Source organism: Sceloporus undulatus, chromosome 1 (genome assembly GCF_019175285.1).
Source record: "Sceloporus undulatus isolate JIND9_A2432 ecotype Alabama chromosome 1, SceUnd_v1.1, whole genome shotgun sequence".
Classification (NCBI taxonomy): domain Eukaryota; kingdom Metazoa; phylum Chordata; class Lepidosauria; order Squamata; family Phrynosomatidae; genus Sceloporus; species Sceloporus undulatus.
In genome coordinates this window covers 289731822-289751303 of record NC_056522.1, presented here as the reverse complement: position 1 = coordinate 289751303, position 19482 = coordinate 289731822, and the positions used below count along the sequence as shown (strand labels likewise).

Sequence of the window (19482 nt, the reverse complement as noted above, 5' to 3'; positions counted from 1 at the left end):
TCACAGTTACAAGGTGCCTTGAAAACAGGCAGATGAAGAGAGATTACTCATGGTCATGCCACAACTGATATCCCAAAGCTCACTGTGACCAAGACTCTTCTGTTGATATTATTGTCATGTTCAATAGACTCAGACCTCAGAAACCAAGACAGCATGGTAGTGTAGACAACTAGAACATTATTTTGGATTTCTGGACAGAAGATCACCACAGTCTTGGCTGTGTCAAATCTGAGTTTTCCCCAAACGGACTATCCTTTAAAAATTCCCCCTTTCCAAACCCTCCTTCCCAGGCTGCGACCCCTGGCTTTGTTTCAGATCAAAGGGTTCTTTGAACATTCCTTCTTCCCTAAATTCCCCCCTCTTCATTATCATTATTTTCTGAAGCAAATGGAATGGTAAACAGAAGACACCTTCCTTCCTCGGACAGATTATATGATAATGAAGAGATCCATAGACATTTCAAAGCATTCCAATCTGTAGTGTCTTCATTCAGGGCATGAGCAACTTGTGGAAGTAGATTTTTGAGATCATGTTCAGTCAGTCATGGCCATAAAAGTGAATCCCCAGCAGTTATAATATTATACATCCAGTGTATGGTATCATAACTGCTATACAGGTTGCTAGCAAATGTTTTGTGTAAACATTCTGGATATTGTGCAAAATACACTGTTTCCTGTTTAAAAAAAAATGTCCAAATGAATGTTTCATAAAAAAATAAACTCTAAATTATTAGATTGTGGTGGGCCATTTTCTTGACATAGTATTTTAGTGGACTGGAATACTCTCTTCTTGGCAAGAACCAGAAATTTAGAAACCTTCTAACTGCAGTGAATAAAATGTATGTGCTGCCCTACTTCCAATGGCTTTACCTCACCAGCTCAATCACTATCAATGCAATAATAATAATAATAATAATAATAATAATAATAATAATAATAATAATAATAAATAAATAAATCTTTTATTTATATACCACTTTTCCTTCAGATCAAAGTGGTTCACACACAATAAAACTATATGACCCATGTCATAGTATAATATGTCATCAGTTACAGATTAATCGTTTTATTAGAAAATATTTAAAGGTACATTTTAACATAAACCAATAGGTAATACATATCAAGTCCCAAGAATGCAATTGCAAAGTAAAAATACATAATAGTATGGTAATATATATAAAAAAAAATTAGATATAAAGCAAATTTCATTCCTAGGATGTGTTAAGTTATTAAAACAGTTTTAAAATAAGATGGAGCATTCTAAGGAGACCAAAATATATATCCTTTACTTTAAATTACCAATGGCAATCACCAATATATCTAAACAGTTGCATACCATAAAAGAGGAAGAAAGGAAGGAGAAGGGAAAGAAGGGGAGGAAGAAAGGGGGAGGGAGAAAAGAAGACTAACACTTCACCGCTCCTTTTCTACCAAAACAGCAGCTGGTTCCTCATACTGACGATAGCCCGAAATGTGCTCAATGTAAATGTCTCTGGACCATCTAATGGTGTCTGACACCATTAGCTTGCGCATGAGTTTTGCATAGCGCTTTCCCACTCCACAGACTCTCAGCACAGGTTCATTTGCTGGATCCCAGGCACCCAGGGCTCCAACAAGCAATGCATGGACAGAGACCTTGTACCCCTTTTGTCTCAGGACCTCAGCCAGAGGGGTGTACTTTTGATGTTTCCGTTCTCTGGCCTCTCTCATGGCTGGCTTCCTGCAGCAATCGAAAATTTTAAAAACAATATATAAAAGCAGTCGGGGTCATCAGATAAATAATCTTAATCCATTAGGGACTAGTTTCTCTACAGCTAATCGGGAGGGTATGCTACCCAGAAGAGATAGGTTTTCAATACCTTCTTAAAGGCTTCCAGTGTCGAACTAAGTCGATCTCTTCCGGGAGTGCATTCCAATGAGTTGGAGCTGTCACTGAATAAGCTCTTTGGTGCGTTGCTGCCAGTCTTACCTTTGGGCATTCAAGAACATATTTCCCCATTGTTCTGAGGGTGCGGGGCAGATTATGTAGGGTGAGGAGCTCCCTCAAGTAACTCTGGCCCAAGCCATGTAGGGCTTTATAGGTAATGACCAACACTTTGTATTGTGAGCTTACTAAGAAGAACATGAAATTCTGTTCAAGAGATTTATGTCAAAGTAAGCATAAGTCTGCCATAACTCTCAAATTATCCCTACATTGCATCTTCACTACAGCAGGTAATTACTTAAATAATGACCTACATGTATATTGAGTCAGTTATAAGGACCTAACTGAATTAGCTTATAGAAGAGATTCTATCCCCCTCCTTACCAACACCAGTACAGTTAACCCTCCTTATCCACGGATTTTTTATTCATGGATTCAAGCATCCATGGCTTGAAAATACTTTAAAAATATAAAAATTTCCATAGACAAAGCTTGATTTTGCCCTTTTATATAATGGGCACCATTTTACTATGCCATTATAATGCATGGGACTTAAGCATCCATGGACTTTGGTATCCATGGGGATCCTGAAACTAAACCCCAGTGAATATCAAGGGCTCACTGTATATTATCAGTATATTTTTAAAATAGATGGTGGTTTTGTTTTCTCCCACATTTGTTTTTTTTAAAAAAAACAAAACAATTTTCCATTGAATTAATGAAATACATTGTGAGTTTTCTTACGTTCTTATCAAAAACAATTTCCAGAAAATTCATAGCCTTCTTTTCTGGCAAAATTAAATAGGGACTGTTATGCCCATTACGAAGGGAATCATTTTGCATCACACTGCCATGTGGCTGTTATAGGCGAGTTTCCTATCAGAAAATCAAAGAGGGGGCAACTGGAATTCAGCCTTGCAAATATGTCCATATACACAAGGATTTAAAGTCATACTTCTAATAAGCACCCAAATCCTGATTGAAAGAATTTCTTAACTTTGCTTTCTTCAAGAGTCACAGCAATTGCTCACAAAATCAGGTGAATTTTAAACTAGGGCGGGGGGTTGTGGCAAATCCTAAATTAAGTTTGAAATCAAATCATATTTTTAAAAAAACAAATAATAATGGGAAAGGACTTTTTCACTAGATACATGCTCATCTTTCTTAAATTGGTACCATTAAAAAAACAAAAATAAAACAAAAGCTTCTCTGCAGAAACATTAATTTTAGCCATTTCAGAGAACTGGGGGGGGGGGGGTGCCAAGTTCATGGTTCCTTGATTTTGTGCTTTTTTGAATGTTACATCATTAGTACAATTTGGAAGTTCAAAGATCTTTGTGTTTGTGTTTAAAATTTGGTAAATAATTTCATATTTAGAGCTTGATTTCATTTTTAAACATTATTTACCATTTCCTCTTCTCTGCATTTAGAAGTATTAACACCTTAAATCTGTTAATTCTGTAAATATTTTTTTATAATTCTGATGTAACTATCCTTAAAACATGTAAAATAAACCCCTTACGTGAAAAGTTCTTCTTTGAATTTGTTGAATATCTGAAGAAACTGTTCAATTTTGCAAAGTTTGTACCAAATGAAATGAAATAAAATTAACAAAATGGAATTACCACCTATTGTTAGATAATTAAAATAATGTCCTTAAGATTTGCCTGGAATGTACTGTGTCTCTTCCATAGAAAATCATTACAGAGCACTTTAATAGAGCATGATTTCAATTGTCAAACAACCTTAAAATCTGTTTAAGACCAGTTTTTTCCAAGCAAAAGGAGAATTTTAAAACACTGGCATTTCCCAACAATTTGGCACATCATCTTTTAAACTAACAACCCTTCATACAGTGGGCCCTTGGTATTCCCTGGGGTTTGGTTCCAGAAACCCCATGCGTACCAAAATCTGTGGATGTTCAAGTGCCATTACATGCAATAGCATAGTAAAACGCAAAATTAAGTTGTTGTTTTTTTAAAAAAAATACACACACACACAGAGAGAGAGAGAGAGAGAGCATGGATGGTTAAATCTGTGGATGAAGAATTGGTGGCTATGGAGAGCTGGCTGTAAAACAAACAAAGAATAAAAAAACACAACAGCTTCTACCTGGGCGATGGTGGTGAAATCTATGATTTTGAGAAATGTGAGTTAACAAATTAAATGTAACAGGTGCCATTCATAACTATATGTCTTTGACTATGTTTGTATTGTCTTGGCTTGTGGTTATTTCTCTAATTTTGTTCAGTAGGAATTGTACAACTGACAATAGTTCACACAGCAGGAAATACAACAGTTACAAAAGAGAGCCAATTTCTGCTTTCTGAGTTTTTAGTCAGGAATGTTGCTGATGAGCACTGGGAATTTGTGGCTTTATTAATAAATGACCTCAACAAAGGACAATCACTGGCTATGCTGTGTAATTAAAAGTGCCTTGTCATGAAATGAGAGTAAAACAATAGATTTTCCCCCCAATGGACAATAGAGGTGAGGTTTGCATTTTATTTTCTTCTTCTCTTCAATGAACTAGGGAAGAAATGAAGTCGCTCCAGGAGGCCTTTCAAAAACAGCTTAATGAGGCAGCTGAAAAGGCAGAAAAACAGCAAGCTACAGTGAGTAACTTTATTATTATTTTATTCCTACTCCCTGTGACCCATCCTTTGTAAATGCTTTAGTAGCTCAACTGTATTTTCCTATGTGCCATGCAGAATGTTCTAGGTATATTTTCTGAAATTCCTGGCAATCAGTCAGGACAATGCAGGGCCCAGCCACCAGTTCTGTTACAAACTGTCCAGATGATGTATGGCCAGTTCAGCACTGAACCTATGGTATACCACCCTTGAAGGCATTTTTAAAAAATCATATTTTGCTCTGGATCTTCCCAGAAGTTCTGGAGCACTCCAGAGCAATACCAGACATTTGTTTACAATGTGTTCCATTATACTGCCCACCACCACCACAAGTCACGCCATCTGAGGTCAGAATGAGGTGCCAAGACATGATCAATGCTGGGTGCCTCTTTCTGACTTCAAAGGGAGTGACTCATGATGGCAGCAATGGCAGGTGGTACAGCAGAATGTGCATGTGAATACCCATCTGGTGCATCACTCCAGAGTGGTAGGTAATGGGGGGATGTTGAGGAAGATTTGGGGGCAGAAAACGTGCAGAGTATTCTGGCCCATGCAGACCCAGCCTCAGTATTTAATGGTTAAAAATGGGCTTCTCCTCTCTTTCAAAATGCCCCAATTCAATTCAAAGACACAGAAAAGGAGAAGGAAAAAAACATAGCCTATAATCCTACACTCTAGGGTAGACAAGCACCAGTATTTTGTTGACACAGACCTTGGACTACAGACACACTTTGTTCTGATCAGAAGGTGACATGATGGAGATTTGGGAAAGGATCATTTTTTTAATGGTTTGATTATTTTGGAGTAAGCGAAATCTTTTGGGTCACAGGCTTTAATATGGTATCCTGGAGGACTTGGGGGAGGCACAGAGACAAGTTGGAGCCACAGGCAGCCTGTGGGCCACACTTCCCTCAGAGATGTAGATATTTAGGTTTTTTATTCTGGTTTGCAAGGACAAATAAGTTAGTATACTCTTTGACAGGGGAGAAAATGAATATTTCTGTACATTTTTTAATTATTGCATCATACTCTACATGCCTGTTCAACAACTTCAGTGAATCCAAGATGCTGCAGCTAGAATTTTGATGGGTGCCAGTTACAGAGAGCATATAACTCCCTAGTTAAAACATCCTAACTGGCTACCATTTTGTTTCTGGGCACAATTCACAGTTCTGGCAATGATCTCTAAAGCCCTGATGTCAGGTTAGTGGTTACTAATCTAGACATTTGTTGTTCTAACCAATTCTTCCCATTTGTTGTGAGAGTGCGGGGCAAATTGTGTAGGGAGGGGTGCTCCCGCAGGTAACTCAGGCCCAAGCCATGTAGGACTTTAAAGGTAAAAATCAACACCTTGTACTGAACCCAAAAGTTGATCAGCAGCTAATATGCATTGTATTCCTATTCATGTTTACCCAGAAATAACTCTCAATATGTTCAGTGGGGTTTACTGTGTGTGCACAAGATTGCAACTTCATATCAGAAGTTAAGCGATAAGTGTTTGAATCCTAATTGACTCTGGGTGAACTGGGACTTTCCACACTTTCTCAACCTAAGATGAAGGCAATGAATAAATTCCTAATAATTCTGCCAAGAAAAGCCTATGCGAGAGGGGCATTCTATAGCTGTGTCAACTTGAATATACATAATAATTAATGCTTTGAATTAAATGGGACATTAGTTAACATTAAAGCCCCATTTAATGTGACTTTTGGCTCAAGCAAATGAATGGTTTGGAGCGGCTTCTACCCACTACAACTGCAAACAAGCCCCCAATCAGCAAGGGGCCACAGTGACCAGGCACCATGGTCATGAGGCTGGCTGCTGCCATGGTCTGAAATGGACTGCCAGCAATGAGTGAGTTTTCCCCCCACTCCTTTTGTGGTCGGGTTTGGGCCATCTTAGGCAGCTGCAGCATGGCTTTCACCCAATCCGGCTGGAATGAGTCATCTGCATGTCCTGCCTTAGAAGTAGCCAGAAGCTGTTCTTTTTTGGCCATCTGTTTTGAGCCATCATGTTGCTTTTTAAGGATCCACCTGTAGGATCACATTGTAAACCAATTTCATAACCAATATGCAAGAAGACTACTAAATTAAAATTCAGTTTAATATAATAATTCTAATTCCATCACCAAATGATAAATTTCAGGAGTCTGTTGGCTAGAGCCATGGCAGCTAAAATGATATCGCACTTAGATAACTGTGCCATGTAGATACATGCAGAGTGTCAGAAACAGCAAAAGTATTTATGAGGAGGGGTATGTTTTGAACTTATGCTGGAAGCTGACACATATGTCTTAAAAGGAGTTCACAGTTGTCTTCTTAAAATGGTGTCTGCCCTGAATGGATCTTTTTATTTTATTTTCATAAATAAGGGACATACCAATTTTTATATTTCATTTGGTCCTAGTGTGTTTTTTTTAAAAGGTCCTTTCCCCCACAAATATGAAGGTTTTGACAAATTCATACACACACACACACACACACAGAGAGAGAGAGAGAGAGAGAGAGAACACCAAATTATCATCTTTCTACTCCAAGGTTGACTCAGTCTTCCACCCTTTCATAGGTCGATAAAATGAATACCCAGCTTGTTGGGGGCATTTGCCTTACAGATTGTCAACTGCTTGGAGACCGCTTTGTTCAGTATGAAGCGGTATAGAAATGTAAATGCTATTGCTAAATGATAACTATCTTTGAGGAGGGGGGTAAGGCTGACAAACCTAATTCAGCACAAATATTGTTGATTTAAACCATACTTTAACAGATAGACACTTGAAGTTCACTGTCTGGATGGATAGTTCTGTTAATTTTGCTAACATATTTTTTTTTAAAAAAAACAATTTTTCCATTAGAAATATGAAAGAATGTCTGGATTCTTATCTAAAACACAGAAATTTCTATTCTAAAATTTATTTATTTTTTCACAGTTGATGTCTCCTATTACTTTAGATGTCTTAACTTGCTACTTTGATGGAGAAACTCTGTACTTATACTGAAACAAAACCTTTGTTTTTTCCCTTTACAGCAACCTTCATAAACATGTGATACAGAAATATCTTAAATGCATACCAAAGCATGCCAGTAAAATTCATTTAATCACTAAAAAGCACAATGAGAAATATCCGTAGCATATATAAGGGGGAAAATGAAAATTTATAGAAGGCTGGATAATAATAAAGAAACATGATATTTTCTTTCTCCACAAAATAACAGTCTTCATCCTTTCCCCTAGAGCTTTGCGGAAAGCATAAGAAACTTCATGCCATTTGTCATGTTTTGTATATTTGAACACCTAGCAACTGAACCTCTTCTGAACACCTAAAACAACTAACTTTTCACTGGCTGTAGAAGAGAGATCATATTTTTATGTTTCATTGTACATCAATGGAGGTGGAAAAGGATAGATTAAAAATATGTAATGCATATTTATGATGAATAAAATTACCTTTTATTTTTACTTTTATTTTGCTAGAGACTATGTACCTTGTTTAGAAATGCAGAGCAACATCAAAATGTTGCTGCTGTTGTATTATCAAGTTTCATAAGTGTGAATACCAAACTTTCTCTGATTTGAAATAATAAAATGCATTAATTTTTTGTAATGTTAAAACATTACAATAATTTTAAAAAAGAGAAAGTTCAGTTTGATTTCTTTATAGGCTATCATACTATTAGTGACACAAAATAAGTGCAATATTGCCACTGTATGTCTTCAAGTCATTTCCAAATTATGGTGACTTTATGATGAACCTATTGTAGGGTTTTGTTTTGTTTTTTGCAAGATTTCCTTAGATGTGGTTTGTCTTTGCCTTCATCTTAGGCTGAGAGAATGTGACTTGCCCAAGGTCATCCAGCAGATTTCCATGGCCAAGAGAGGACTCAGTTCCTGGTCTACAGAATCTAAGTCTAATGTTCAAATCACTACGTCATGCTGGATCTACCTTAGATTCACTATTTTGCTGTGAAAGCCCCTCTCCCCATTCATTCGCTGGTAGGAAATGAAAGAGGGATTGGAGAAACATCTGCCTCTGTCCCTTGAGCCAGATGAAGTACATTTATGTCATCTGTCAAAATCTTTGGAAGACCCTGGCAGATCTCAGCACATCCCATCAGCAGTCTTTGTCTGGCTATGGGGATTAGCTAGATACTTCTCTGATCCCTTCTACTTTCCACCAGGCACTGAATGTCAGGGAGAAGACTGTAATGACAAACTGGTTAATTCTGAATGGGGGTTGAGAGGAGAGAAATAGTATAGTTCTGCCTGTGGAACCTTTACACTATTTTTTCCAATTGAGGAACTCAGCCATTTACTTGAATACTGGCATATGGAAGTATGGCAGTGTTGCATTTTAAATTGTGTGTTTCTCACAGTCAATACTGGGGGACCCTAGACATGGTACTCTCCATTGAAGTTACTCTGTATAGACAGATAGGGTACTCATATGCCTAGAAGTGTTGGATTCCAGTTCCCATCAATAAAAAATATGTCACAGCCAGGAGTCAAGGATGGCAGAAGCTGTAGTTCAGCAACATCAGGGCCAAGGATTGCTCTCTCCATCCTGACAAATGACAATACTCTAGATATTCCATCCTGACTCCACGATGAAACCCAGTAAGTATAGAAGTGTGAGAAAGGCTATGTTATGCCTTGTGAAGAAGCTGATATTAGGAGGAATTTCCTGAAAGGGCTGTTCGACAGTGGAACACACTCCCTCAGAGTGTGGTGGAGTCTCCCTCCTTGGAAGTCTTTAAACAGAGGCTGGCTGGTCATCTGTCGGGTATGCTTTGACTGAGAGTTACTGCATGGCAGGGAGTTGGACTGGTTGGCCCTTGGGGTCTCTTCCAACTGTATGATTCTATGAAGATTTGGAGGAGGGAGCAGAGGAACCCAGCCTTCAGCCTAGTTCCAGTCCCTCAGTGCCTGTGCCAGCAGAGACTGCTGCCAGTAAAGTCAGGCAGGAACCCAGCACCGGTGCAGCAGAGGATCCTGCCAGTTTGGGCACTGAGGAGAAGGAGGAAGCAGAGGTATCTGTGCCTTCCTTCTGCCAACAAAAGTCCAAAAGAGAGGCTCAGCATCACTGAGAAAGAATTTATAAGAAGCACCAAACAATTAGAAGTCAAAAGCTTTCATGGCCAGCATCCATAGTTCTTTGTAAGTTTTTTGGGCTATGTGACCATGATCTGGAAGAATTTATTCCTGACAGCTGCACCATATAGAGGTGGAGATAAAAACCCAGGAAGAATGCCAGAACCTTTGTCAGAGGTTAACTGACTACTCCGGTGAAAACACTCTTGTTGTGGAGTCTCTTAGTATGTGACTTCCTGGATTGCATCTTTGGGCTTTGGGCTAACAGTTCTATTTGTTGGAACCCTTGACTTTTGGACTGACTGACTACTGTGGTTGCTCAAACCTGACTGGTTAACTGACTGGCTAAGGACTTTGCTTTTGAAACTCTTCATTTGCTCTAATTTCTTGTCATCTGATACTCAGGACTTGCTTTCCTAAAAATATGTATCATAGCAGCTAGCATGCCATGCTCACATTTCCTTTAAATATGTGGCTCATAAAATATCTAATTATCCTTAATCTGCATCTTGCTTGGAAAGGCAAAGTTGCATGTTGTCCAGATGGAAGGCAAAGTCATTCAGGTTGTTCCTGAAAATAGTATTTTCATAGCTTATGGAGGCACATTAGCACAGGTGATTGTATACATCATAGTTTCATCACATTCTTTTATAATAACGTTTTGTTTATAAATGTTTTAAGGTATCACAAACTTCCTTGTTGTTTTAGCAGTAACAGATTATACTGGCTACCCATTTGGAGTGTTCCATCTATTTTATGTACCATTTGACTTGGGCGAGTGTATTTGTTCCTGACTGTGTGCTCTCCCTGAGGAGCCCTGTTGGCATAGTGGTTAAATGCCAGTACTGCAGCTAGTCACTCACAAACTACAAGGTTTTGAGTTCAATCCCAGGTGGGGGCTGTAGGGTTGACTCACCCTGGCATACTTCTGAGGTCGCTAAAATGAGTACTGCTCAGCTTTGAAATCAAAATCCACAGTCACAGTATTTTTTTTTTAACTATGCATAGAAAACCCCACAGCTTCCCAGTAGTGGGGGTGGGAACTCACATTGTTGTTTCTTTAAAACTGTATCCTTGCAAAGTGTAGAAAACACAAAACTACCCCTATACAAACAATGAGGTGACACATTCAACCTTGTGATTGTAGCCTTTGCCAATTTGTCAGTTTGCAAGTTGTGTATCCCAGCTGTTATGCACCAGGAAAAGAATCTCAAGTGGACTGAATCTACAGCCACACTTGGTTTTGTTGTACAACATTGCTGATTTTGTGAAACATTTTTTGTTATATATCTATTTTGTTGTTCAGCATTGTAGTTTTCAATGGTTAAAAAGGGTAGGTTTCACAACAAAAATGTTGCCCAACAAAAATTTGCACAATATCAGCAGTGTTGCACAACTAATAGCTGTTTGGCTTTACTGTGCAACATTACAGATTTTGTACAACATTTTTGTTGAGCAATGTTGCTGTTTACCACATAAAAAAGTAATCATGCACAACACACACACAGGGCTGCCTAAAAGCAGCCCTTTCTATATCAAAAGCTTCCATGGAAGGCTGCACAATTTTTAAGTAGAGGTGTGGAGCCTCCAGAAAATTGTGTAGTTTTCTGGTGAGTTGCATAGCTTTCATGAAAATGGTACACAATTTCATGTCATAGAGAGGGGGAAAGAAATCCCGAGTTTCTCAAAGCTACAGGATGAAAAACTGTTTCATTTTTCTCAACATTTTTTCAATACTGAATAAACCCCAGGCAAAAGATTTTTTCTGTCTAGAATTTTCTTTATTAAGATTTTCCAACACTTGAGAAACCAATATATTTTTCAAGTCTTTTTGAATATTATTTCCACCACTAAGCAATGGGAGACACCAGGGTCTCCTGTCCAATAGCAAAGATGTCTGCAGTTCCCAGGGCAACAGGAAAGAGCAGTTCTCCCCATCTAAATTTCATTGATGAAGTTCTTATTTTGCACGGACAAATCTAACACTGGGTGTCCTGGCCTCTTTCCAGTTACCAGGGCATTAAGCACTAAATGTATTCATTTGTGAGGTGTACTAAGAGCTGTAATTTCTCTGGCCTTTTGATTCACAATTTTACCACTGATATTTGATTCATGAATCAAGGTAGTCACCCAAGATGTGAATTTTATCTGCCATCTCTAAGACATCATTACCAATACTAATTCTTACTGAAACATAAACCATATTCTGAATGGTTGATATAAAACTCCTGTCTTGCTCAAACTCACAATTAGCCCGAAAAGCAATCAATAATTATTTCCCAGCCCCTCAAGAGTAAGCTTCTATAGCACAGTTCTCCTGAAACTATAGCTCCTAAATAAATTCTTCAAGCACCTTAGTTTTAGCTTAGAGCTTTTTATGGTTAATAGATTGCCATCTGCTCTAAATCACATCCTTATTCTTTCATTAATGTCATAGAGGGCATTCAGAACCATATGGCAAACTAAATGGTAAAAGGGTAGTGCCAGGGCACTCTCCCCTTTCCTCTTTATCATTCTAACTATTTAACTACCATGATGAAAATGCTTTACCTCTAGATAAAAATCTCTCTGCACAGCTAATGCTGAATCATGAAAAAAATAAAAGCTCCATTGACAAGTGTCTCTCAGGAAAGGGAAATTGGTAAGACAATTGACATCTTCAGAGAGGCCAGCCACAGACGCTGGTGAAATGCCAGGAATAAACTCTTCTAGAACATGGCCACATAGCCCCAAAAAACGACAAAATACTATATCCTGATTTTCTCCCAAAATGGGATCCAAAGTGGCTCACAATACAGTGCGCTGAAAGCAGCACGGGGAAGAAGGGGTGTCGTGCTGTGTGCATGAGCCCTATTCATTTAAATGGGGCTCGAGCATAGGCATTATTTGTTTTACACAGGGGAATCCGGAATGGATCCCCCGTGTAAACAAAGAGTGAACTGTAATTTTAAAAGGTCCAGCTAAATAACAGCCAAAACATTTTAAATACTGGCTCCATCCTCCTGCTATAAGGTACCTCTCTCTCTCTCTCTCTCTCACACACACACACACAACCCAAGTAAAAATACCTTATAGTGGATTTTTAAAAATTGCATTGGCTGACAGTATGCTACCAATCCAAATGTAAGGTGATGACTTCAATACCTGATGAAATAACTCTTCCTATAGATATGTACTGGTTACTAAAATCTGCTGATGGATTCTCCTTTGTGTCTTGTTATTGGGAACAACATTGGCAAATGTTAGGAACCATGTGAACATTTGGAAGATAAGGGTTTTTGTTTTTGTTATAGCATCCACACATGGGGTTTTCTTGGCAAGATTCTTTAGTGGGTTTTTGCCTTTGCTGAGGCTGGGAGTGTGCATTGCCCAAGGTCACCCATTGGTGTTAATTGCTGGGTCAGGATTCAAACCCTGGTCTCTAAGTTCTACAGCTTCTCAAAGTAAAAACATATACATCTTACTTCCAATACTTTCCTTCTCCTGCATTTTTTTAGCATGCCCACCTGATGAAGAAGTTGTGAGCTTTGAAAACTAGCCTAATATATTTTGAGGTTCTCTAAGTAATTCTCTAAATAATTTGTAGAGCAAAATCATGATGCAGGTCAGAGACAATTCTTAAATCAATGAGGTCACACAGGCCAAGGCCTTTGGGGCACTGGAACTTGATGACGCGTTGTAAGGCTAAAACCCAGTGGAGATACCTACATGCCCTCCAGCATTTTCATGGGTGAAAACTGGGACAGATGTAGCCAGACAACATCAGAGTGTGGTCAAGATGGCAACACTTAAGTGAGGAAGTACATACACACTTGGGAAGACTGTAGCAATTTGATTTTGCCTGAGCCTGCTACAAAGGTCATGAGCCTGCCCCTTCTGTCCTTGCCCCTGCTGAATTAATTCAGTACAAGCCAGTTCTGCATTGCGAACTCAAAAAGAGGCAATTGAAGTAAGCCAAGAAGAAGGAGGGAAAGTGGGATGAGGATAGAGAAACTGGAACATTTAAAAGGCAGCTGAAAAAGTTGGAGAACCGGGGAATAATTGGGAGGATTAATCCCTGCCAAATCAGGACAGTTGGATAGTATGTTTATATTTTCCATATGGTGCAAGTCCTTTTCTCTTGACAGAAGGACAATATAATTATTTGTGAAGCCATTAAAATTCACCTCATTTTTGCACAAGTAAATGAAGACTGAGTAAAAGTTTGTGCCATGGTCAGTAGAGCAATCAAATTGTTAATAAGATTTTAAGCAACAGTATGGCTTGTGTCACAATTTTGTGGACAATATGTCATTCCTGCACCCATAGCAATAGGATCCCAAGGGCAAAAGAGAAAAGAAAAGGAAAATGAGAAGTACTATGATGATTTGGGCAATTCACTCAAGAGCAACTGCAGTTATTTTTATGTATACTTTCAATGTATGAGAAGTAGTACCTGATGATTTACCATGTGTGACACATAAAAAGTCTAAAGGCAAGAAGCTAAATTTATAGCTTCAAGTTTTAACAGTGAAATAATTATTATCTACAGGGCTTCTTCCATCTTTCATCCATGTTAAATAACGTAATATTATCTGACTCCTGAAATTATATCATCAGCATCTGTTAGTAGTCTGTACTTTACAGCAGGGAAGGATTTAATTTGAAATATTCAAGGTCAAAAGCCTGCCACAATATGGGTCAAGAGATGAAAAATAACCTCCATTCCATATAATAAGTATAATAAGGCTAGAAACATAGACACACACCATTTTGTGTAGTGCTGAGTGCTTGTTTCCTAGAGACAGAATGCTATCGTCCTTGGATAAGATGGGGGGGGGATTTAGATAATGAGCTGTATTTCATGATGTTTAAATGACAGCCTGAAATTTTTGTTTTTTTAATTAAATGTAGAGATGCAGGAAATCCTCCTGAGATACACTGTTAATCTTATTGAAAGGTGGTTTAACTACTCTTGAAATTCAGCAGATGTTTTGTGTTAGAAAGATCATCTAATTATTTCTTTTTCCCCCTCTGTTACTGTATCAAATACTGTTAAAGCAAGTAAGATTACTGAAGAATTACAGTACAATCCTCACCTCCAGAACTGGTGGCTGGAGGAGTTTAGGATACCATGGACATTCCAATATCTCATCAGACAAGATCAGAAAGACCCATGCTGAGGGGGCCCTGGGGAGGAGTATGCACCCAGAAATAGCTGGGTGCTCTGTCTCTCATCATACCAGGTGGTCAGCTGGGTTGTGGAAAAAAAGTACATGTCAATCCTCCACTTTTGGTAGCCACAGAACAAGAGGCCAAGGACAACGTGCAGCCCCGGACCATAGATTGTGCAACTTGAGATAAGGCAGAAGGCACAGTGAATGGCTCTGACATTTCTCAGCAGGCTGCCAAAGTATGGCCTGGGGCAGACAGGCGCAATAGGCCGCCGTCGTCACGTGCGAGAGGCAGCACTTCCAGATGCCCCACACACGTGATGAGGATGTCAAAATGCTGGTGCCCTGTACAGATGGGCACCGCCATTTTGATGCAACAGACACATAGCATCTGCATGTCATGACGCCATTGTGATGTCACGAGTGCATCATTGGCGCACTGCAGCATCACAATCGTGCCGCAAAAAGAACCCACTTTTTGTGGGTTCTTTTTGCTTCATGAGAAAGCTGCACGGTTGGTTTACTGCAGCTTCCTCGCATAGCAAAACAAGACACGGGCAGACTGCCCTTTTTGGGCAGTCTGTACCTCGCAAATATCAGCTTCAGACAAGCTAAGATATTTTCTTTTCATTTAGAATGAGTGGAAATTGGGACACACACACACACATTTAGCAAACAGTGCTGTCTCCACAGTTGCTCTCCCCAATGGGCCACTTCAAGCTTGTTTTGTACATTGCTGACATACATAATTGTGGTTGGTTGGGGGACTTTGAATTGTTATTTTTACCTTATGACTTCAAGGTTCCTGTTGTTGGGTTAAGCCCACAACACCATATTGGACAATGGAGTACATATTTGTGGAGAAGGAAGAAAGTCCATGCCCACTTACTTGCTAAATTCAGTTCACATTTTTATGATCTGCCTGTAATACATTCACCATTGCAAGTCTGCCTTCTTGTTTAGACATATAAATTGCTTTCTCATTAGCTAATTATTTGTCTGTTGACCAAAATGTACCAGTAAACATATTTGATTGACAAGATATTGTACATGTCATGACATTAAATAAAACAAGATGAATTTGCAGCATAATGTTGCACCGTGGAGTGCTGATGATCATGATTCCAGACATTCCTTCTTCCCTTTTTGTTTCATTGCCCCCACTCTGTTTTACAGCACTTGAATACTAAGTCCTCATTAGACTGGCTTGTTTCTTCTAAAGCAACCAAGTGTGTGTGTGTGCATGCGCGCGCATGTGTGCACGTGTGTACAGACAAACACACACACACTTCAGTCAACTGCAATCTTCCCCTCCACCTGCAGAAATTTGTTTGTTGTTTTTCACATAGGTTATATTGGCGTGGTATAGACCGCGGAAAAGGTGTAGTCCACAGCCACCCCTTTTTGCACTGGGTTCGGGGCAGGGCAACTTCACCGGCAGCTCAGAGGCCGCAACCTGGTGCTTTCTCAGGCCACAGAGAAGCGGCAAAATGCTGCTTCTCCGTGGCCTGGAAAGATGTGTCCAAGGGGCTTCATGCTCCCAGACACCCCAACAGGTGTGGCAATAGAACACACTCCCTCAGAGTGTGATGAAGTATCCTTACTTGGAGATCTTTAAACAGAGGCTGGATAGCCATCTGTCGAGGATGAAACATAGAAACGTAGAATAGCAAAGTTGGAAGAGACCACAAAGGCCATCCAGTCCAACCCCCCTGCTATGCAGGAACTCTCAATCAAAGCATCCCCAACAGATGGTCATCCAGCCTCTGTTTGAAGACTTTCAAAGGAGACACCACCACTCTCTGAGGAAGTGCATTCCACTGTCGAACAGCCCTTACTGTCAGGAAGTTCCTCCTAATGATATTAATAATAATAATAAGTTTTATTTATAAACCGCTATTCCGCATTGATCATAGCAGTATACAGATAAAAACTGCAATATCAAATACAAAATACAGGATAAAAATTGCAATACATAAATAAAACTTCAATAAAAACATTTCAGAATATAGATTAAAACCATACATCAAATCCAGGCCAGCTAAATGTGCTCGATAATGTTGAGGTGGAATCTCTTTTGCTGTAGCTTGCATCCATTGTTTGGGTCCTGTTCTCTGGAGCAGCAGAAAACAAGCTTGCTCCCTCCTCAATAGGACATCCCTTCAAATATTTAAACAGAGCTATCATTTCACCTCTTAACCTTCTCTTCCCCAGGCTAAACATCCCCATGGTTTGATTGTGATTTCCTGTATGGCAGGGGGTTGGACTGGATGGGCCTTGTGGCCTCTTCCAACTCTATGATTCAATGATTTCATGATATATGACATCAGATTTAAGTTAAACAAATTAAATTAATCTAAATTGATGACAGCCATTTGGGCTACTGCATAAAAGAATTGTAACTCACTGAGTGATCTTCACAAATATATAAAAAAATAATTTTGTAAGCATTCTGATATCCTACCCACACCAGAGTTCCTTACTGCTACATATGGCAGTATACATGCAGTGTGAATATGATGAAACTGCATTCACTAAAATCCATAATTACAACAGCTGTTTGTGAATATCTTAGGGCTATTAGGTAAGGTGAATGCAGCTATTTTGCTGCCTGAAGTGATAGCACCCATTCCACATACTTAATCTTTCTAACTTCTCTTCTGTCAGTGAGACTGCATCTTTCACAACACCTTGAGTTCCTTGCCAGGAGAAAGCTGGGATATTAAATAAGAAAGTGGATACCTGAAAGCAGCAGGACAGTTTAGGTGATCTATCAGAGAAACTATGTGGCACACACACCACTCTGTTGTGTGACAAAGATGGGTAATAGGAAACTCATGAGGAAGAGACATGGCATGAAAGCTGCTCCTTAACACCAAGAATTGCCACCTGTGGCAATTGTCTAACTCTGCACAATAGCATTTTTTAAATAGCTGTAATAGTATGGAGTTTATCACACAGACCCTTGGAATGGGCCTGGTGCATTACAAAAGGGGGCAGAATGGGAACGGAAGGTGGCATAGGATGCAGTTTACTGCACAGGAGAACACCAGTGCCAGAAGTTCCCATTCTGTTCCGGATGCATCCTCCAGGAGGCGACTTTCAGGAACTGTTTAGAAGCGTTCCTGAAAATTGCCTCCTGGGGCACACATCCAGAATGAAATGGGAACTTCCACCTCCTGTGGTGGTGTTCTTCTGTGCTATAAACTGCATCCTATGCTGCCTTCCATTCCCATCCTCCTCCCCCCCTTTCGTAATACGCCAGACCCGTTTCAGGGGCCTGTGAAATAATCTATTATAATTGACTTTGAGGTGTGCTCAACTAATACATCAGAAATGTATGCATTATGTGTATAGCATCATCCACATTTTCTTTGTACAAAATGACTTTTTTTGTTATAGGAGGACACTGGTAGTGACCCATTGTTCTCAGGTTCATGTGACAGGGAAAGAAATTTGATTCCTGAGGCATCCTTGTTCCATACTATTTAAAATTTTGAACATCAAAGCCAGCAACTCAAACTGAGCCCAGAAGTTAACTGGTAACTAGACAAGTTGATCCAAGATTAATTTGAAAGTGCATGAGGGTAATTTAATTGGACTTCAGTCAAACCACTGGCAGCCAAATCCTGGAACAGTTGAATTTTCTAGATGTTCTTCAAAAGGAGCCTCACGCAAACCCCAGCAATCACCAATGCTTTTTTTAAAAAGGATGCTGGGTTTTTTTTTACTTATCTATTGCTTGTTTCTTTTTATTGTTATTTCTTTCTTTCATGAAAGTCAAGCCAATATGTGTAAGTTTGTCAATTTCATTGCATTCATTTATGCATTGCATTTATTACAAGTTTTAATTCATTAGACCTCAAATTCTACCTATTCCGTTTATGAAAAAAAACCATGCCAGGTTCTTTCCAAAATAAGAAATAAATGAAATTCTTAACCATCCTCACTGGTACTGCTGTTCTCAGTGTGGATAATATATGTTGCACCTAGCTAACATGTTAAAGAGGGGGGTCCATCTGGAAGAATTGAGGTGACAGCCCTAATTCAGCATCACACATGGTGACATAGTCTAAGCAAAACTTTTAGGCAATAGGTGTTCGAAGCACCCTGCCTGATGGACCAATGTACCAGTTTTGCTTTCTCTCACAGTCTTTTTTTAAACAACAACAACAACCCTCAGGTTTCCTTCACCATGTTTATTCAGATGTTTGAGAATTTGTATAAGATTATATATATATATATATATATATATATATATATATATATATAACATAATTCTCACCTGCTGCTAAGCATTCAAGGGTTACCCTGGTTGGCCACTGTGTCAAACCACTCACTATGCCCAAACATGCTTAGCTTCACAGACTTCCTACACAAAATACAAACCATCCACAACCTTCCAGGAAACACCATCCTAGCCACTGTGGATGTGGAATCCCTGTACACCAATATCCCACACAAGGATGGGCTACAAGCCATCAGGAACATCTTTCCAGATGGGAAATTTTCAAACCTACCCAGCAAGGTGTGCCAGTTTGTTCTCATACACAATTACTTCACCTTTGGTTATAACATATACTTTCAAGTTAATGGTACTGTCATGGACACTCAAATGGCATCACAATATACCAAAATTATTATTATTATTATTATTATTATTATTATTATTATTATTATTATTATTA

The 19482-nt window shown here is 39.0% G+C and overlaps 1 protein-coding gene across 3 annotated transcripts in view; it reads left to right on the top strand.

The window, feature by feature from the left end:
* Nucleotides 1-19482, top strand: part of LUZP2 (leucine zipper protein 2) — a 469570-nt gene that overhangs the window by 215875 nt on the left and 234213 nt on the right. For all 3 annotated transcript variants that reach the window (XM_042446122.1, XM_042446121.1, XM_042446120.1), the window contains exon 4: nt 4457-4538. In XM_042446122.1, coding sequence (XP_042302056.1) covers nt 4457-4538 — 82 coding nt within the window. The remainder of the gene's footprint in view (nt 1-4456; nt 4539-19482) is intronic.